Source organism: Camarhynchus parvulus, chromosome 3, assembly GCF_901933205.1.
Source record: "Camarhynchus parvulus chromosome 3, STF_HiC, whole genome shotgun sequence".
NCBI classification, from domain to species: Eukaryota; Metazoa; Chordata; class Aves; order Passeriformes; family Thraupidae; genus Camarhynchus; species Camarhynchus parvulus.
Window position 1 is genome coordinate 64671981 of NC_044573.1, and position 19034 is coordinate 64691014.

At 39.5% G+C, this 19034-nt stretch overlaps 2 protein-coding genes across 2 annotated transcripts; one reads left to right on the forward strand and one right to left on the reverse strand.

Annotated features, from left to right (window-relative positions):
* Nucleotides 1-1460: 1460 nt before the first annotated feature.
* TRAPPC3L (trafficking protein particle complex 3 like) lies at nucleotides 1461-18045 on the forward strand. Its single transcript, XM_030944967.1, has 5 exons — nucleotides 1461-1502; nucleotides 3315-3412; nucleotides 6045-6144; nucleotides 16691-16876; nucleotides 17926-18045. Exons 1-5 carry the CDS (start codon nucleotides 1461-1463, stop codon nucleotides 18043-18045), a joined length of 546 nt encoding a protein of 181 aa, XP_030800827.1.
* LOC115901907 (calcium homeostasis modulator protein 5-like) lies at nucleotides 6543-16099 on the reverse strand. The gene is made up of 2 exons (XM_030944962.1): nucleotides 15458-16099; nucleotides 6543-12741 (listed from the first exon to the last, which is right to left on the reverse strand). Exons 1-2 carry the CDS (start codon nucleotides 15995-15997, stop codon nucleotides 12352-12354), a joined length of 930 nt encoding a protein of 309 aa, XP_030800822.1. The 5' UTR covers nucleotides 15998-16099; the 3' UTR covers nucleotides 6543-12351.
* Nucleotides 18046-19034: the final 989 nt, after the last annotated feature.

The following is a 19034-nucleotide window of genomic DNA, read 5'->3' on the forward strand; positions in this document are numbered from 1 at the left end:
ATATGGGATTACTCTCTCAATGCGGGGCATATTTGATGCTTGTCACCAGTTGGGGACAATCAGAGAAACAAACCCATCTCAGACTCAGTTTAGAAATGCAAGTAACTATCTAAAGAATTGTAATGCCTTGGTTTTAAAATTTAGGTATGAGAAGTACTTACAATTGTTTCACTTATAAAATGGAATAAGGTTTTACAGGGTCAGAAAAGCACCTGAAAAAAAGAAATGGAAGAGGCAACTACATTGTAAAATTGTCAATACAAGTCCATTCTTGTGAAATAAAAGCAGTTAGGATGACTGAATTTTACACAGAAAAAACCTGAAAATCCTTATTTTTCCTGGTTGAATTGTGTCATAACTTTAAACTACCATTTTTAAAAATAATCTTCCTTATCCCAAATTAATCACATCTGAATACCTTCTGTGTATCTGTAGTAGTAAATATATATAATTTTATTCTAGCACTGGATCTATTAGTTAACAGAAATTAAATAACAGCATGGCATTCAGAGGAGGCCATATATTTTTACTTCCTCTCCTGAGAAGACTCGGTTAGAATGTATGTGCAGGTAAGTCCTATAAGGAATGACAACTACCTGATTAATTTCTAAATTCACCCGTGATCATCGTTGAAGTTCATTGCAAATCAAAACTACCATGTAGGCCAAATTTACCACAGGGGAAAATAGATTACTAAGCCTGGATGTTCATTACAAGAATATTAAGAAATAGAGTCTATAACAGGTTAAGAATGAGAGAATAATAATTCTCTAAACCCTTAGGAACATGGTTAGTGAAAGTACCTTTTGCACAAGCTGGCAGCTGTACAGGTACAGAATTTATTCCTCTGGGAAGCTGAGTTCTCTCAATCTGCCCTGGCAGCTTTACACAAACATGATGGTAGCAGTGCCTTAAAAGCCACACTTCCCCAACTTAGGCAGATATTAACTCACCAGACTACAGCAGTAAGAGTTGGCAGACTACTATAGCTTCCTTAGATTGAAAACAATCAATTTTTATTTCCCTTGTACAGCAGTATCTTGCAATTGTGTTTTTATTCTTTAGAGCTGAAGTTTTTGTTAGCTCTCCAAACACCGAAGTCTGATAGAAACAACAAAATAAATTTACTGTCCCTAAAAATGTAAGACCTGTTCTGTTTGACTTCCCATGTGTGCTAGTTGTGTATTTGATTACAAACCATTCCTATGGACAGAGTGATTATTTATGTTGTGGACAGTGGCAGATCTGTTGCCAGTCAAATCCTCCCAAAGGGCTCAGTGCACTGAGACAATAGGAGGAGCATCAGCAGCATTACAGACTGCAGCAAACACACCTCATGCAAAAACAGAAGAGCAGAGAGGAGAAAAGAGAAGAGAAAGCGGATTGAGAGAAGACTGTGCTGCTTGAGGAAGAAAAGATATAAACTGACAATCAAATACATCAGGTGTTACACAAGCAGCATGTCTCGGTCACCAGGAAGAAAGCAGGAGAACCACAAAATAGTAAGACATTTTTGTAATGTGTTATTAAAATAGTGCATGGAGCAAGAGTAACTTATTATTTTATTGATGCATTTTATACACTCCTATTTCTGAACAATCTGAAAGTACTGAAAGGATAGGGGTAAGATTGGTGGTACAAGAGCAGAGCTGCTGGTAGCATTTATGTCTAATATTCCTATTGCTGGGATTCTGTACAGGCTTGGGAAAGAGGGGCACAAAGTTTCTGAGACTGCAATCTGTTCAGAAACAGAAGTCTAAGTGCTTCAAGTGTTTATGGTCTAAGATATAAATGCCAGGTAATTTTACAAAACTGTGGTTAGATAGCCATTCAATGAAACACAGAGAGAAGGCGATCACGGTTCTGTGCTTGAATGGTTTGATTCCAAACAAACCTTTCTTCAGGAGTTTAGAGCCTTAGGGCTTTGTCTATGGTGAATTGTGATTTTTGACAGAAACTGGGTAGTAGAAAAATTCCTGAAGACTTTAAGACAATGTTGTATCAATTTCTGAAAAGAGGACAGAGGTCTCCACTGAAAAACAGATAGAAGAGTGTAATAAAATTACAGTTAATATACCTAAGTTTACAGACAAAAAGTATTCCAATGGATTGCAAATGTGGCTGATAAATTTGATTACGTTGATATATTATGCTTAAAGTTTCTCTGAGGTAATTTTCTTGTTGCAACTTTTTGCTGAACAATAATAGCAAAGCAATACAAGACCTGTATGACATCCATTTACTCCATTGAAAACTTGTTAAAGAGAATTTGGCCAAGAGTAGAATATTTTTTTAAACAGGAGTTATTACTAAAATGAGTTTGGAAAATGATTCTGCTTAAGATTTTGAACAGTGACTTGTTAAAACAGCAACACTGATTAAACTCCAAACTTCTGATGCAAAGGAAGCAGAACTTTCCACCCAGCTGTTTTACTTTGCTAGTGTGATTTGTTCTGTTGTTTTTATTGGTATTCACTATTATTTTTCCACAGGCTAGAGACAAAAAGCAGCACTGGTCTGACCACATGCCAGAGAGCTATAGCACTTTAATTAATTGCTGTCCAAGAAGTTTAGTAAGAGTCAACCTAATCTCTCACTTAAAGGACAGCTGCTACTCCTGCTAAATACAGACAGTTCTGCAGTGCATGGATGTGATCTGACAGGACAGGGAGAGAAGGAAACTCTCCTCCAAATTGTTGCACACCTGAAGACCACACAGCAATGCTTGTGGCAGGACCAGTGCAGAGATACACCTTTGGCATCTTGAGTCGCTCTCCATGTTCTGTGAGGGCTGCAATCCTCAGCATCCCTTTCGTCCCTTGTACTGAATTATAGTATTTTTTCATTATTCTGAGCTAAATTTTTATCTACTTTTTACTTTTTTAGAGAAAGCAGCTAATGATTTGAACTAGATCAACCCTACCTTTGTGAACTGTTGTGCTACTGCAAAAGGATTAATAGCTCATTGCCTCTTTTCCTGCTGCTGTTTGTTATTATTCTTGGATGGCACTTGACAGCATTTGTCAATCCAGCCTACACACACTCAAGATGCAAGAATTATTGATAATAGTAACTCTGAGTATACCAATAAATGGTACTTATGACAATCAAAATCTCTTACAAACTCAAGTGAGGATCAATATAGATTCTGTCATGCTTGAAATGTGGATTTCAGTGATTATGCATCCATGCACAAAAATTTCTTTATTAATTTAAATGTTATTTTTCACTTGTTTTTAATGAGTAGCAGCTTAAAAACATGGAAGAGTTGGATTTTAGCTCGCTTCATTTTTGATTTTCTTATTTTCTGACAGAGCAGAGAACTTTTTGTACTCACATATGGGGCTTTGGTAGCCCAGCTGTGCAAGGAGTATGAAAAAGATGAAGATGTCAATGCCTGTTTAGATAGAATGTAAGTACTGCTTTAAATGTTCAGTTTTATCCATAATGCTGTTTGTTTACGTATATATTACCTTTCAGCTTTTAGTTTGTTATCTCACAAGTTCCAGCATCCTGTATGTGGTTTTAGAGAAGACAGGGAAAAGGTTCAATATTCTGTCAACAGAAACAACACTAATTTGTGAATTAAGATCAACAATTAGCTTTTTAATTCTCTGAGGAAAAGTGTCAGAATTGTTTTCATCGCTTATACTTGTTCCTTGCTGATCCTTTAGTTATGCTAATTATTAATATAATCTTCTAAATTTCATATCCTATATCCTTCACTGAATTAGGGACAAATTAGACTCTCACCTTTAAAAGACCATACACCAATGAGTGAGATAGCACAAAACATCAATGAAGATGGATTTTTACATGGATAACCTCCTTGGAAAATGAAGATCCAATGTTTACAAACCCTGTCATCCTGACTGAGATTCCTAGGTGTTACTACCATAAAAATAACAATATAATGGAAAATCAGCAAGAAGCAACTTTTTAGCTGGTCAACAAGAACATATAGTAAGGCCTTTGGCAGAACAGTTAGGCTTATATTTCTGGGCAAAGTGGACATGCAATATGGATTTACAGAAATCACAGTGGACAAAAAAACCTTACCACTTTACTATTAACTTGAAAGTATGCAAACTAGCTGTAGTCCAGTAACTGTCCATGAGAGTAAATTAAAAAAAATAAATCATTGTTTGGGAAAAAGAAAAGTAATTTATTCACAAACTTATACGGGATAACATCCCTCAGATACTTTTTTGTATTCACCTCTCATTCAGATCTGGTGAAAATCATACATTTAAAATATGCACAGGCTTCTTCAATGATGCCATGGCAGAAATTACTAGAGAGCACTTTTGGAAGATGTGGAGACAGATTTTGCTCCTTATGTTTTCATTATTGCAGTTTTTTCTATAAAATCTTTTTGTTTTGAGGAAGACTTGATCATATAATGACAGGTTTCTTTAAAACAATGTGTTCTTTACTTCTGTGATTATGAAACAGCCCAGCTTCACAAAGAAGCCCCGCACCTCAGCAGAACTGTGACAGGTGGGGGCAGTGTGCTTATCTTTCTCTCTGTGTACATATATAGTCTGTAGTGAGAAGGATGTTTTTCACTGTACAGTTGCCAAGTAGCTGCTTACCAGTCTGTTATTAATTTGACTTTGCAAATCTAGGGCATAAAAGTTGAAATGTATCTAAATAGTCTTGTATGTCACTAACACATACCTTGCTCAATGCTGATGACACATTTGCCAATGTTATTGATACTTAGGCAATAGATAAACGTTTAATTGTTTCTAGACACATAACATACTGCAATTTTAATCTTCACACTGCCGAATCCACTTTTTGGTCTTGTCATCAGCTCACTGTTTGTCTTCTAGTCAAAGATGTTGTACACAAACCAGTAAGAAACTCCACTGACTTCAGGCTGCTTCACTGAGGGTGTTTGCCCCTGACAAACAAGCATCCGTGTAACTGGGAATGAAGAATTTCCTAAAAATATTTCTGAGCTGAGTACCCATTCTTATAAAACGTTTGTGTCGATGTCTTTCCATTTTTCAGAAAATGTTTGGAGTCACAGCTGTTTTGCATACTAAGTTACTGACCTTTGTTAATGTGTCAGAGCTAAATGAATATTTGTTTTATAAAAATTCCATTGTCTTCCATCCCTTTTAGTTTGTTTGTTTTTTAAATAGTAGTATTTTAAATAGAAAATGGAGGTGGCAGTGTACAAAAGCTCTGTGTCGTTGTGGTAATGAGTGACGTAGGATCCGCAGGCAGGTACAAAGGAGTGCTCCTTATTGCCAAAAATCTGGCCTTTCTAAGCAGTTAGCCTGTTACCAGTTTACACAATTTTAAGGCACAACAAGCCCAAGTCAACCAACCACGATGCACCACAATGCAGACAGGATGTGGACAAGTGGCAGTCACACAGCACGTCTCGCATCTCTCACTTCTCATCTGTCACGTTTCTCTAACCTTATTCCAGCCGAATCACTCTCCTGTAAGTTCCCTTCTACATAGCCTAAGTCACAGGCTGGAGCCATGTTCCAAGACCTTCCCTTTATAAAGCCTTACCTATTGGTAACATGTGTTAACTAACAACTTCTGGATTTTTTTTTTGTCAACTAGTTAGATGAAGGGAGATAACATGTTAGGAAAAAAGACAAACAGGTAATTGTGAAGGAAGAGTGAAAAATGAGGTGAAGGGGTAAGAAGAGAAAGTGAAAGAGATCAGGTGTGATTACATTTCTAGGCAACCTGAATGCTGCAATGAGGGTGCCTAGGATTGGTGTCTATACATAGAGAAAATGTACAAACTGTGTAGACAATTCATATCATCCTTGCCAGGACTATAATGCTTAAAGAAGTATGATTCCTTAAATGACTACAGGAACAGCAGTCCCACTGTACTGTAAAATGTGGTAGAAAGAAGAATGTAGACCAGCAAAATGTGTTGTCATTAAGTCCCTCAATTAGGATCATGCAGCTGTTTTGCTGAGGAAGCGCAAGAGACGCATTAGGGAGATGGCAGGTGGAAAGAAGTTCCCCATTTACAATGTTGCCTTTCCTTGTTTCCTCCTCAGGGGATACAGCATTGGCATAAGGCTGATTGATGACTTTCTGGCTCGTTCAGCTGTGAAAAAGTGCCGTAGTTACTCTGAAACAGCAGACATGATTGCACAGGTAAATAGGATTTGCATTTTCTAAAGCGTCATCAGATTCAGTGATCTTAGCTTAAAATTATGTATTCCCTTCCTTTTTTCTCTTTCTAGGAGCATAAGTCTTAACTATCTCATACAGATGTTAAGCTTTGATATTTTTACTTCTGCCATTTGTCTCTTCTCATCGTTGCCATCATTATCTTAGATATCTTTTTACTTTATAATTGTAATATTAAGAATAGGGTGCAAGATTTTCTGCAAAATTAAAAATCTCAGTGGTAGCAAAGAAGAACTGTAAAAAAGGAAAATGAGAGAAACATTTTCCTGACAACCCACAAATCTAATAATAAAATCAAAAAGATAAAATCAGAGCATGTACTTTCACATTGATGGAAATTTCCCTTTTATTGAGTAGCTGTTCACACTTCTGTCAGACAACAAAGACACAGGTTTCTAAAAATCGTTTGCCCCCACTAGCAAGTTAGAATTCTAGGGAATTTCAAAGAGAAATTTAAATGAGAGTGCATAACAAAGTTCCTCCCACTAAGCAGCTGAGCTGGGGTAGAGATCCATTGGAAATGGTGAAGACAGCTGAATAAAACAGATGAGACAAGCAACATTTCAATCACTGTTTTAAAATACACTGCCTCATTTAACAAAATGATACCAGGATACAAAATCAAATTTTTTTTCACTTTTACATTCTTCTTCAGGTGGTATTGGTACTTTATTTTCACATATATGTCAGATACCTGGTTTACTGGATTTTATTCCTCATAGTTCCCTTCTTTACAAATGCATTATTACAGTTGAACCTTCATTCTTAAGTACATGGTATTCAACAGTGAAGTTCAGTGAGAAATTAACAATGGAAAAAGACACTGTTTCTCTGCAGCTTGTACTTCCAAAGAGTCTTATTAGGGGAAGTAAAAAATTACTTGGAAAGACTGGCGCAAACATTAAAGCACACACTGTCCCTTTGAAAGACTATTTTTAGCCAACTAAAAGGAGTTCTGTAGTAGGAGTATAACATTTCCAAGGCAAAATGTGATATAGACAGTATTTTCACATTTCATTGGCAAAACAATTTTTAAATAATCTTCAAGCACATTTGTCTGAGACACATACCAACAAAACATGTCTAAAGGGACTCAGTAAGGAGCTGCAAATACTCTATCAAACTTTTTAGTTCAGAATCATGAAGCTGTTTACATGATCTTCTTAACTCTTCAGCAGGAGTGTTCCCAGCCAGGAGAAAGTGCTTAAATACTTAACTGCATTAAGTCTTCAGAGGTATAAATCTGTTTGAGGATGAGTAAAACCAGTTCAAAGTTAAAGTAATTAAGACAGTTCAGCAATTCAAGTAGTTAAAGCCAAACCACCTGTTAACATAGATATTATCCTTCAGTTCTTTGGAAAACAAAGAAGTCTGTAAGATCAGGCTGTGGGTATTCCCTGTGGAAATGGAAAGAGATGAAGCAAAAGAAACAAAAGTATAAAATGAGAACTACAAAGCTAGCTTCCCAGATTAAAAAATAAATACTGGAGGAAAGGTGCACCTAAAGCAGTGACTGGGAGCTTAAAACTTCCACCACTGCTTCAGACTGCAAACCCTGGGCTTTACTGCTAACTTGTACTGGCCTGGAGAAGGACCAATGAGTTTTGATGAGGAGCCAAAGTAAGCCCTTTAACACTGAGTTCCCATGGTGTTCACTGTCTTCTCATGTTGGTCCTGTGACTTGGCAGGGTTACAATTGGGATTGAATTAAAAAAGAGATGAAACAGGACATGTAAAAGTAGGCTTTCTGGCAAACTGGGGTAAAAAATGGAAACCAATTGAGGAATGATATTAAGAACAAAGCCCAGCTGAAGAAGTAATGCTCAAGATGGTATTCAGAATTTGGATCTGAGTATAACTGAGGATTACTTTTGAAATGAGGTTGATAATTTTTCTCTATAATCCTGCAAAATCTAATTTTTAATTCAATTTCTCCTCAAAGACCTTGATGTAATTGATCTGATCAAATGAGTTGCAAAAAACAGCTTCTGGTTTTAGATCTAATATTTATATTACCTTCACTAGCACCAGGAGGTGTTTGTGTGTGCCAGAGGTGGAAGCAGCCTGACCATACCCTCTGGTGCACAGCAAGCTGGTGCTGGCTCACAGGCTCCACTGCTGGATTAAATAGTGCTGTGCCTGAGGATAGATCTGTTCCTGAAAAGCAGTGGCTGAAGAGATGGGCTTTATTGTGGATACTCAGTACCCTGTGAACACAGGAAATTAACATCTCTGGAGGTCTTGAAGAGAGCTCCCCGGAGGGGGATGACAAAGGGTGGGGTAATCCAACCATGTCACCCCTGTCCAGAGCTGTAGGACACGAAAAGTCCTTCTCTGTGTCATGGAAGGTGCTGCCTCACCAGGTCCCTGTATACTGACTTATGGCCAGTTTGAAGGTCTGACAGAAGCTGACAGAATTTATGAAGCTGGTAAATGTTGGTTTCCTGATCTCCACAGGGGGAGGGAAAAGCATAAGCAGGTTATCTACTGTGGTAGACAGTAAACAGGACATTGAAGTGCTGTACTGTGGAGAGTAAAGAAAAGGTCAGAAGAGAAGTTTGGAATTGACAACAGATGGCAACACCTTTAATATATCTTCCCCTTTCCAAACATTGGCTGGAAAAATACTAAGAATGAAAAGTATGCTAGCAGAAGTATTACTTTGGCTGCCTTTTCCCTTTTAAGCAGATGAATTCTGGTCCTTCATTAATCTCGCTATTATGTTGTCTGAAATCATGGTTTCAATTTTTTTAACAGTCTGTACTTACTTACTTGGTGTCATGACCTTTGCATAAAAAGTTTGGAAGGGAAAAGTCCCTAGTAGTATGTAGAGGGACTGAAAAGTTAGTGGCTTCCTAAATATTTCAGTAGTTCTGGGTGCTCTGTGTTTGAACACCATCAAAATGTTAACAATTTTTATTCTTGCTGCTTGAGAGAGATGGAATGCTGACTGAGTTTTTGAAAAAGGGCAGAGAATACATTTTTAATTCAGGCTGCTTAGATCTTATTTTCTCGTTAAGCAATGTATAATGTCATAGCGTTATAAACAACATTTTCAAAAGTGAGGTTTTACTTTATATGGGCATCATTTTGCTGGCAAGCCTATGTACGTGTCTAAACAGATATTCTTTTTTCTTCCATTACATGGATAAAAACGAGACAGATTTATGGGATACATATTTTAAAGCACCTCATTCATTTTACCTTCTAGTCTTTTGGAGTCACAAAGGCTGAAAAGACCTTTGTTTTATGCTCTGAGAAGCTGTAAATGGTAGTTTTAAAGTAGTTGCTGTTCAGTTATAGCCTGGTTTTAAGAAAAAATATTTTATATTCATTGATTTGCTTATCTATGCACTTAAATTATTGTTGTTGCCAAGACATTTTCATAATTTTCAGTTTACAGCTTTGCAATTTGGCTCTAATTTGGTGCTCCATTGCAAACCAGCTACTTCTTTTGCATAGTTTCCATGCAAGTTCTCTTTTACACAAGAATTTTTAACAATAGAATTCGGACAGATGCATCATACCATAATGTAAAGTACAGCTGAAACTAAATTGAGAGCATATGAGGGCTTAGCATGGTTAAAAAGTCTTTATTCTTATAACAAACACTTCAAGTTTGATGGAGCAGCAGATGTGTAGTGGAAGAAGAGCTAAGAGAATTTAAAGACTAAACCAAGGGACAGATCACAGAAGATTGAACAGAAGTTTCTTTTTTCTTGTACACTCATATTTTGGTGAGTATCAGAATTAATGCAAAATCTAAATTTTCCAGCAGAAAATGTTCATCTTGCTGTTTGGTTTTATTTGTTGGGTGTTTTTCTCTCTCTCCAGTTTGCTTTGGACAGTTTTGTTGACAATAGTCTGTCTCTTTCTGAGCTGCCATGGTAGCTGCTGGATTCAGGAAAAATGTTGATAGAAAGTAGATTTTGCAATAGCCCCTTGAAGACTAAGTTAAATTTTTCAGACCCACATGCCAGTTGAAAACAGAGGGTCAAACTGGCTGTTATTCCAGTCTGTTTTCATTGAAGTATTCTAGGATCCACATGGAAATTGCATTAAGCCACAGGCATTTTGGTAAAAGAGTCACACAGCCCTGGGAATGGGGAGCAGGGAGAGATGGGCTCCTACCAGGCAAACATTGCAGCACAAAATGTTGAGCAGCTGCTCTTGAGGGTGGAGACACTCTCAACGTGAGCTACCTGCAAACACCTAACAGGCAAAGAGGGGGAGAGAGAAATTCATCTTGGATTTGCCTCTCCACAATAAAGCTGAAGATAGGGCTGGGAAGTGCTGCCGTTTCAGATGGCCTGAGCTACTCAGGTGCAGAGCCCTAAGTTTTCTTCTGAGGGAAAAGAGGATATCAAAAGCTCTAAGTGGGATCACTCTGTCCCCCTACTTGTTCCTCTACCAGCTGTGCTTTTGCCTCTGTGTCCCAGCTATTATATCACACTGGAGGCCTTATCTTTACCTCAACCCACTTGTTTCCCATACTTCTTTGATCAATTCATTAACCTACTTGCTGTCCTCCCCATTGCACCCCTACTTGCTTTGATTTTCTGAGGAAGGAGGTGGAGACAGTTTTGGAAAGGGAAGTTTGGCCCAGGCAGCAGGGCTGTCCTGTTAAGGGGTGTGTTATCTCCCTTTGTATGCAGGGAGGAGGTGAAATGGGGCTGGACAGAAGATGTTGGGGCAGTTCTCATAAGGAAAGATAAAACCAGGTAAATAGAAGGGGTCATATGGTCTGGAAGTAGGTAGGTGCTTTACCAGGAGAGGCTCCTGGGAAGAAAATGGTTGGTGTATGTGCCAGGCACAGTGCCAGACATCTGCTGTTATGACTTTCATTTTGGCAGTGCTGCATCTGTGCTTTCAGCTGCAGCAGGCTCGTTTTAACATATAACATGTTTTAAGTATGCTGCTAAGTGGGTCATCTGGGATGAAAGAACTTTAAAACACTGTATCAAAGGTCACAAGTTCTTGAAAACATAAGAATATTCGAAGCAGAGAGTTGAATTAGTGCTTGTGTTTTATTTCATAAAGAGTAATGGTCTGTATATGGATGTTTTTACCTGCTGAAGAAACCAAATGCAAATGAGAACAGCTAGGCAGGATGTCCTGGTTTGTTGAGAAGAGCATGATTCAAGCACAGGAAAAGTATGATTCTTTGCAGACTCAGAGAGACTGGCAATAAAATGCTGCACAAAAGCCTGCCCAGCCAGCCCAAGGAAAGTAATTTTGTTCTCCTTTTATACAGCATTTGTGAATGCTCTGAACACCCTGAGCCATGTGATGAATTCCAAATGAGTGACGTAAAGCACAGGGCTCTGGGGTGAAATGTGTTTGTCAGAGGCACTGACCATGCGGTTGCCTCACCTGCTGGTTCTTCTTGCTCCAGACACCAAGTTTTCCAATATTCAAAAAATTGAAAGTCAGTTTTCTGCAAAAATGTTTTCTTGTCTTAAAAAGTGGAATTTCCTTCCAGGCCCTCTGTTGTACACAGCCTGCAGGCCCAGAAACAACAATATTACATAGCACTACAGGCTGCACCTGTAGTGCCTGGAACTTGCCTGAAACTTGCTGAAAACTAGAACTTTATATCCATACGAAGAAAAAGTCTAGACTGGGAGCAGATAACAGGGAGATGTTCTACAGAGGCAAAATATCCAAAGACAGAGAAGCCTTGAGGGATCACTTGTGCCTCAAAACAAGGCTGTACCTGCAATTGGCCTGGAAATGACCTGGACCGAAAACCTTTACTTTCTGTGTGTTGGCTGTCAGAAAGGCACATGTATCTTGTTATTATATTCACACACTTTAAATGACTTTTCTTGTTGACAGTCTGTAGATTTACATAGGACAAGCACACTATTTTACATAGCATTTTTAGCACATTTTACATAGCAAAACCCTCTTGTAGAAGCCATTACTCCTTTCTTTGTACAGTCAGATCTTGATGCTGAGCTAGTGACATGAACCCTGGGTGCTGTGGAGTACTGCAGCCTTTTCACTCGTGTAGGGAAATAATTTCATTCCATCCTTTTGGAGCAAGTAACTAACTGGGAGGAAACATGATGGAGAAGAAAGAGGCCATTGTGAAAAAAACATAGAGATGAAACCAGATAGAAATATGCCTATTAACAAGATATAAAAAAAGCTGAAACTATACTTGGTCTATGGTACTTCCCTTCTGTCCGCAAGGTCCAGCATTGTCTCTCTTTCCTCACTGATTCCTTTCTGGCCTTCTTCAACTAGCCTGTGAATTGTGCTATAATGCTGTTTGCTGCTGCTGAAAGAGTAGAGCTGGGAAGCACCTTCCCATGCCTGGAAAGCTGGCAGGGAAATGGGTTCGGGTTCCTTGTTTTCAAAAAAGCACTTCAGGTTTCGCTCGCTCAGCTTGGTGGCATACAGCTGGAAAATCTGCTCCAGTTGCTCCTTCTCTGTCCCCTCATACACTCTCCAGAACATCAGCTGGAGGTGGCTGACTTTTGACTGGCAGCTGGCACAGCAAGTGGTTAGCAGGGAGAGGAGAGCTGTGGTAACTATCACGCACCAGCCTAAAATCTGGAAGGCAAAAGAAATCAGTTTCAGGTTAAAAAGACCCAAGTGAAAATGCTACTTGAATCACAAACGTCTGACCACACTTTGTTTGCATTTGGTGCCAGCCTTGATGTTAGTGGGACATCCACATGGGGACTTGTCTCAGGTTGGAAATGGGAGTGTGTATTCTATTCCCATCTGTTAAAGGTGAGGCAGTTATCTTCTGTTAATTGGGCAGTTCTCTTTATCTCTTCCACAACCAATCCTCCCTCTGGGAGATATCTGCTGTTCACGGACCAGTGAGTCCCACTGCATGACTGATAAAAATTACATCATCCCGTTGTGAGAAGCTCTGCCCAGGGGGAGGAGCCAAGCATTCCTACCTGGATATAATCTGAGATTAGGAACACCACAGTCAGCCTTTTCCACTGGATTCCCAGAGGAGCAGCCTTTTCCCACTGGATACCCAGAGGAGCAACTGTCTTCTCCACTGGATTCCCAGGGGAAGACCAGGCCCATCTACACCGCCACCAGACCTTCAGAGAAAACCTACACCCTTCTACAGGACAATTGTTTCAGCAGAACCACATCTGTCACTGCAGGAGGATTGCAGCCACCATTCAATCGGACTGCTACCAATGCCCTGACCCACAGGGTGTCAAGTTGTATTCTGACTCTGTCAGTGGTTTCTTTTCTTTTCTTGTACTATTACATTTTTATTTTTAATTTTCCTAGTAAAGAACTGTTATTCCTATTCCTATATCTTTGCCTGACAGCCCATTTATTTCAAAATTATAATAATTCAGAGGGAGGGGGTTTACATTTTCCTTTTCAAGGAAGCCTCCTGCCTCCCTTAGATGACACCTGTCTTTTCAAACCAAGACAGGACTGAAGAGAAAGAGTAAGTCCATCAGCATAGAGGCTTCTCAGTACTGCTCCTTTGGTGTCTCTTTGGTAAAGGGTAAAGTGTTTTCTAACTCCTGAAAGCATTACATAAAACTACCCAACAAGAATTATTAATTTTGAATCATGAAGAACTACAAAACCAAAAAGGGCAAGTAATTTTTGTTCCAGATCAACCAGCCTTTTAAACTGTGACCACTGTTAGATGTTTTGCTTTCTAACTTCTTTTTATGAGAAAAAAACCTCCAACAAAACACATAATTAACCAGCGTCGCTCAACTCCTTTTTTCTGTAGCAGCTTCAGATGTGGACAAAATTCTGTCAAGAACATTTTCAAAGAGCTACTTCCATAATTGCTTCCTCAGCAAGGGGAGAGGATGGAAAAATGTGCTCAAACTGGTTATTGTGGGATGTTCTCCTCCAAGAGCAGCAGTGTGAACACAATTTTTTCCTGCCTTGTGCCACTGACCTAGCCAATGCTTTCATTTGTCTGATCCACTGTGATAGGTTAAAAAAAAAATTAAACTTGGAAAAAAAAATTCAAACACTGGAAAAAGTTCCAGTGTGGGACAAATATTCTAGGGCTCAGAGGCTTTATGAACTTCCCATGCTCTAATGGTGATGATATGGAGAGTGAATTCTCATGTGAACTCTTGCACTGATGTTAAAAGAAATAACCACCAGTAAAAATCTGTGTTTAGCTGATGGAATATAGACAGTTTCTTCAGGAAAGTCTGTGAAACAGAGAAGTTTGACAAACAACTATTCTTAGGAACTGGTACGGAAGAATAGTTAGAGCTTTCCTTTATGTTTCCCAATCACTTTGTACTGACTAGCAATTTTTATGGGTATTTGAGAAATCACTCTTTTTAGCAGTTTTTCACTTTCTTGCAGCTTGGAAAATGAACTCATATATTCTCATGCTAATACTGAATTCCTGGTCTTTCAGTATTTCCTATGTATACAACTTAAAGTCTCAAGCACTATCTGTTATTGACTTCTAAAACTAACAAACAAATTGCTTTGTCTGCAGTGCAGTCTTTGTCCTATTTGCATGAGGACTTAAAAATAAAACCAGCTCTTGGAAAGGAAATTGTTCCAGATGGATACAATTCCTGACAAAAACTTGCTGGCTCCACAGAGTGTTTTACCTTTTCTGTAGCTTTTTTTATTATTATTATTCTCTCCACTGTTTTGATTTTTTGTCTCTGAATTTATTTGCATTACAATGCAGAGAGCAAAACTGTACTGCACAAATACTGTAAAATGTAGTAAGATCTCAGCTTTGCATGATCTGCTTGCTTTATTGTTTCTCACTTCCTCCAAGCAGGACAAAAACATGCTTACATTTGTCATCACAAAAAAGAGGAACACAAATAGAAGCACATTATGCAAGCAGTCAAAAGATATTTCACAAATCTTATTTTCCAGTATTTTTCTGCTGTTAGTGACCTACAGTTATCACAATGATTTAAAATAGGAGAGTGTGGCATAAATTTTTTAATAGGACAGACCCCTTTAATATGTTGATATCTGTTAATTCAGCCTCCAAAACAATCCAGCTGAGTTTGGTTTTTTCCCTCCTTAGAGCAATCTCCATTCAGGAAGAAAGCTTTAGGTTTTCTGATCTTATTGACCCTGCCATCAGTGAGGACCCCTGAGAAATATGGAACAGCTCAAACTGAACTGTGGATTGATTGTATTTTACAAGGCTGCCAAAACATTGTTTACATGAAACCAACAGTTTTAACAAAACTTCTGGCATCAGGATCTTCCACAGATAAATCACAGCAGCAGTACAGCCTGGGTAATGCTCTTTGTTTATAATTTTTCTTACCTGGGACTGTGCTTGAAGTGTTCTTTTCAGTTCATCACTCTCTGAAAAGGGCAGGGAGCTTTTGTCACAGGCTACCTTGTGTAGCTCTTCAAAGCAGCTCTCCGATTTGCTGTGGCAAACTGCTTGTAAGTAGGCAGGATTTTTCAAGCCACTCATGGCACATTCGTAAAAAGTCCCGTTGAGCAAAGCCACGGAAAGCCACATCACTGGGGCTACCAGAGCATTTAAAGTGATTTGTCCAAAGACGTAAAAGAAATGGCAGATATTCCCTCTGGGGAATATTTTCCTGGGATTCACCCAGCAGCCTGTAAAGAGTTTCCAGGTCTTGCTGTTCAAGAAGTATCCAATAACCAGCAAAACAAGAGCTGGCGAGAAGAGAAATACCAAACCGTACCTGAAGTTTTCATTGCTGCAAGGGCATCTGAAAGCAACAAGAGAAAACACACGTTCACCTCCCATTGTCAGCAGCGCCATAAAACTGTAACCTATAGCTGTTTTCCGGTTCATAAAGAACTTCAGGATTGTTTGGAATGCATCCATCTCTGGTACTCACTAAGGAGGTGAAAGCCGGGACGGTTTCTCTCCGTTGGCAGCGGCGTGCGGCGGGGCAGAGCTCTCCGAGAAGGCGCAGCCCGGCTCTCTCCGCCTGCCCCCGCCCTGCCGAGATAGCGCCGTGATGTCACTGCTGCAGAACGCTGGCAGGCCAGATGTGGCACATCCACAGCAGCATTCACCCGTCGCGGAAAGAAAGCAGGCAGTGCTCTATGTGACCAACTAAGTTCGCAGTCTTGGAAGTCTTGTTCTTGGTGGGCTGTTTGTTTTTTGAAGTGACTGCAGATGGAGAGATCAGAGTTGCGGGAGATCTGGAGCTGTGATTATAAAAGTTGTTGGTGAGGTAGTGAATGACCTAATATAGATGCTAATGGTCCCAAGGGAGTATGACATGACTGAAAGCAGTTAACAGTAAAACCACTTTGTGTGGAGTTGTAAATGTAGGAACTTCAAAGAAGAACAGCTCTCTGTTGTGTTTTCCTGGAGCATCACACAAGCTCTAGATTTGCATTGCTGGCTCAAGCTGATCACAGAAGAGACAAATGTACTTTGATTTCTAGCCTGTCTGGCTCTGCCCCCTTATTTCCTGGGGTAAAATTGGTCTACAGGGTGCTTCTTTCTAAAGTTCACCTCTGGTTTGCACGCAACACATTTACGCAGCAGAGTTTCATTCTTTTGCAGGTTGCTTTCAAGATGTATCTTGGGGTCACCCCTAGTGTGAGCTGCAATAGTGTCACAGGGAATGAATTCTCCTTAATCCTGGACAAAAACCCACTGGTGGATTTTGTTGAGGAGCTGCCAGCGGAACGAGCGTCACTCTGCTATTGTAACCTCCTCTGTGGGGTGATTCGAGGTGCCTTGGAAATGGTAAGGAAGTGCACATCTGTTTTCTCCATTCTTTGTTAATTCACAGAAGCACAGGAAAACAAAATCACTTGTTCAGATCAAAGTAGGAAATACAGTATTGTTTAACCTCTTGGGTTAAATGTCTGTATCTAGATAAAAGAGGACAAGGCTGATCCTGGATCCTGAGGTAGAGAAGCACATGGATTATCTCACCTCCACACTGTCCCTGCCTGGCTGTTCAGTCTGTTCAGTGGCTGACTTGGGTGCAAAAGCCAGGTGGGATAAGGAAGAGGGGTAACACTTAAAGTGGAGGGACAGAGGGGCATGTGGGGTTCCTTCATTGCTCCTGGAACCTGTTACACTTCCCTGCACAGCTGTAGCCATTAATAGTCATCCCAGATTCTTTCCAAATATGCCAAGATAAATAATATTCTTAGGGTACTGTGGTACCTGCTGAAAGAGAGAATGAAGTGTGGATGAGTATCAAAGCATCAGAAGTGTATCAGATGGAAATCCAAATTTTGTTCTTAAATGTAAGGTTTTTTGCAAAGAAATAAATAAAGAGCATAATTTGAAAACTTCTGACCTGTAGAGCTTCTTCAAGGAGATTACTTTTGGGCTGCTTTATGTTTTTTGTCAATATCTGATTCGGCATAGATCTTATATTTCAAGAGACAAAAAACCCTGCAGTGTTATGTACATACATCAGTCTCAGAATTAGAGCATCTGATAGAAGACTAAGTAACAAAAGTATTATATCATAACTCTTAGTAAATCGCTAGGAAATTCTGTGATCACAAAATAATTAAGTATGCAATTTAGGGTCTCAGAAGAAAGCAAAGCACTACGGAGAAGGGTAATGTGCTATATAAATTCCAGTGTCTATAAACTTCCTTTGTATTAGCTTAGTTGGGAAAGCTATTTTAAAACAATTTAGATATCTGTTTCCTATGAAACCTGGGAAAGGGGGTCCTCTTGTGGTAAGAGAGAGAGAAAAACCTCATTATACTGGAGGAGGGTGGAAAACTGGGCATTTTTTTGCTTAACTGATCAGACCTGATTCTTTCCAGGTTCACTTAGCAGCAGAAGTTTCCTTCCTCCAGGACAGGCTGAAGGGGGATGCTGTGACAGAAATAGGAATCACATTTTTAAGGAAGCCTGAAGACAGAAGGCACAGAAGGAACAAATGAAAGAAATACTGGGAGAAACTCTTGCCTGGGGATATTTTGTGCTTTTTTCAGAAGAAGACAGGGTAAGAACGTCTTTGCTGAGTCAGCTGCACCAGTCAGCTGGTTGAAAGGTGAAGAGAGGAGGGGCAGGGCAGGGGAGAGCAATATTAATTTTGCACAGATATCAGTAAAAAAGATTGAAATTATCTGCCCTTCCTTCTCACATACCCAGGCTCTCGAGCTTAATCTAAGTTTTATCTCAGTATTTAGTGTGTGCTAAATATTCATCTATATACCAATTGTTTTCAGGTAAAGCTGATGAACTTTTCCGATTTTGTCAGTAATATTTCAAAGCATGGCTGCTAGAGGTGCTTTATTTCCCTGGCTGTGTGTGGTTTATCCATAAAGGATGCAGTTTTTCTGGCACTCCTGCTCAGTCCTGTGCACACTCCAAGCTGCAGCACTCTGACAACTGCAGCAGTGCTCGTGTCTCACCAAGCTATGGGCCTTTCCGTGTCAGCCTTCTCTCCAAGAGCACTGATCTTGTGACCAAATTGAACAAAGCATGATGTGTTTAATGTGTAGCCATTGTGGACCTGTACCTGCCTAAGGAAACTTGAATTAAAATTTTGAGATTGCCGTACAACTTGTTTAGTGGTTGTGTTTTCTGTTCTTACCTGGCCTTCACCACCAGCTGTTGAACATCTTCCTCTTGGCAGTAGACTTGTTATCACAACATGACTGGGAAGTAGAGAAGGAGCAGCCTCAGAGAAGCCCAAGTTATAGGAAAGGTTTAAAGCTGTTTAGTGTAATGCAAGATGTCTGGATACGTGTTGGACAAAGCCCCAGGTCCTAGCACAGCACCCTACCTGCAAGCCACCTTACTCTCTTCCCATCAAAACACTTCTTTTAAACTGAAATACCAACAACTAAGGTCAGTGTAGCCCCAAGTTAACTCTGATTTTATATCTGTGTTTTGTACCTCCTTCTCCTATTTTTCCCTCAGTCTG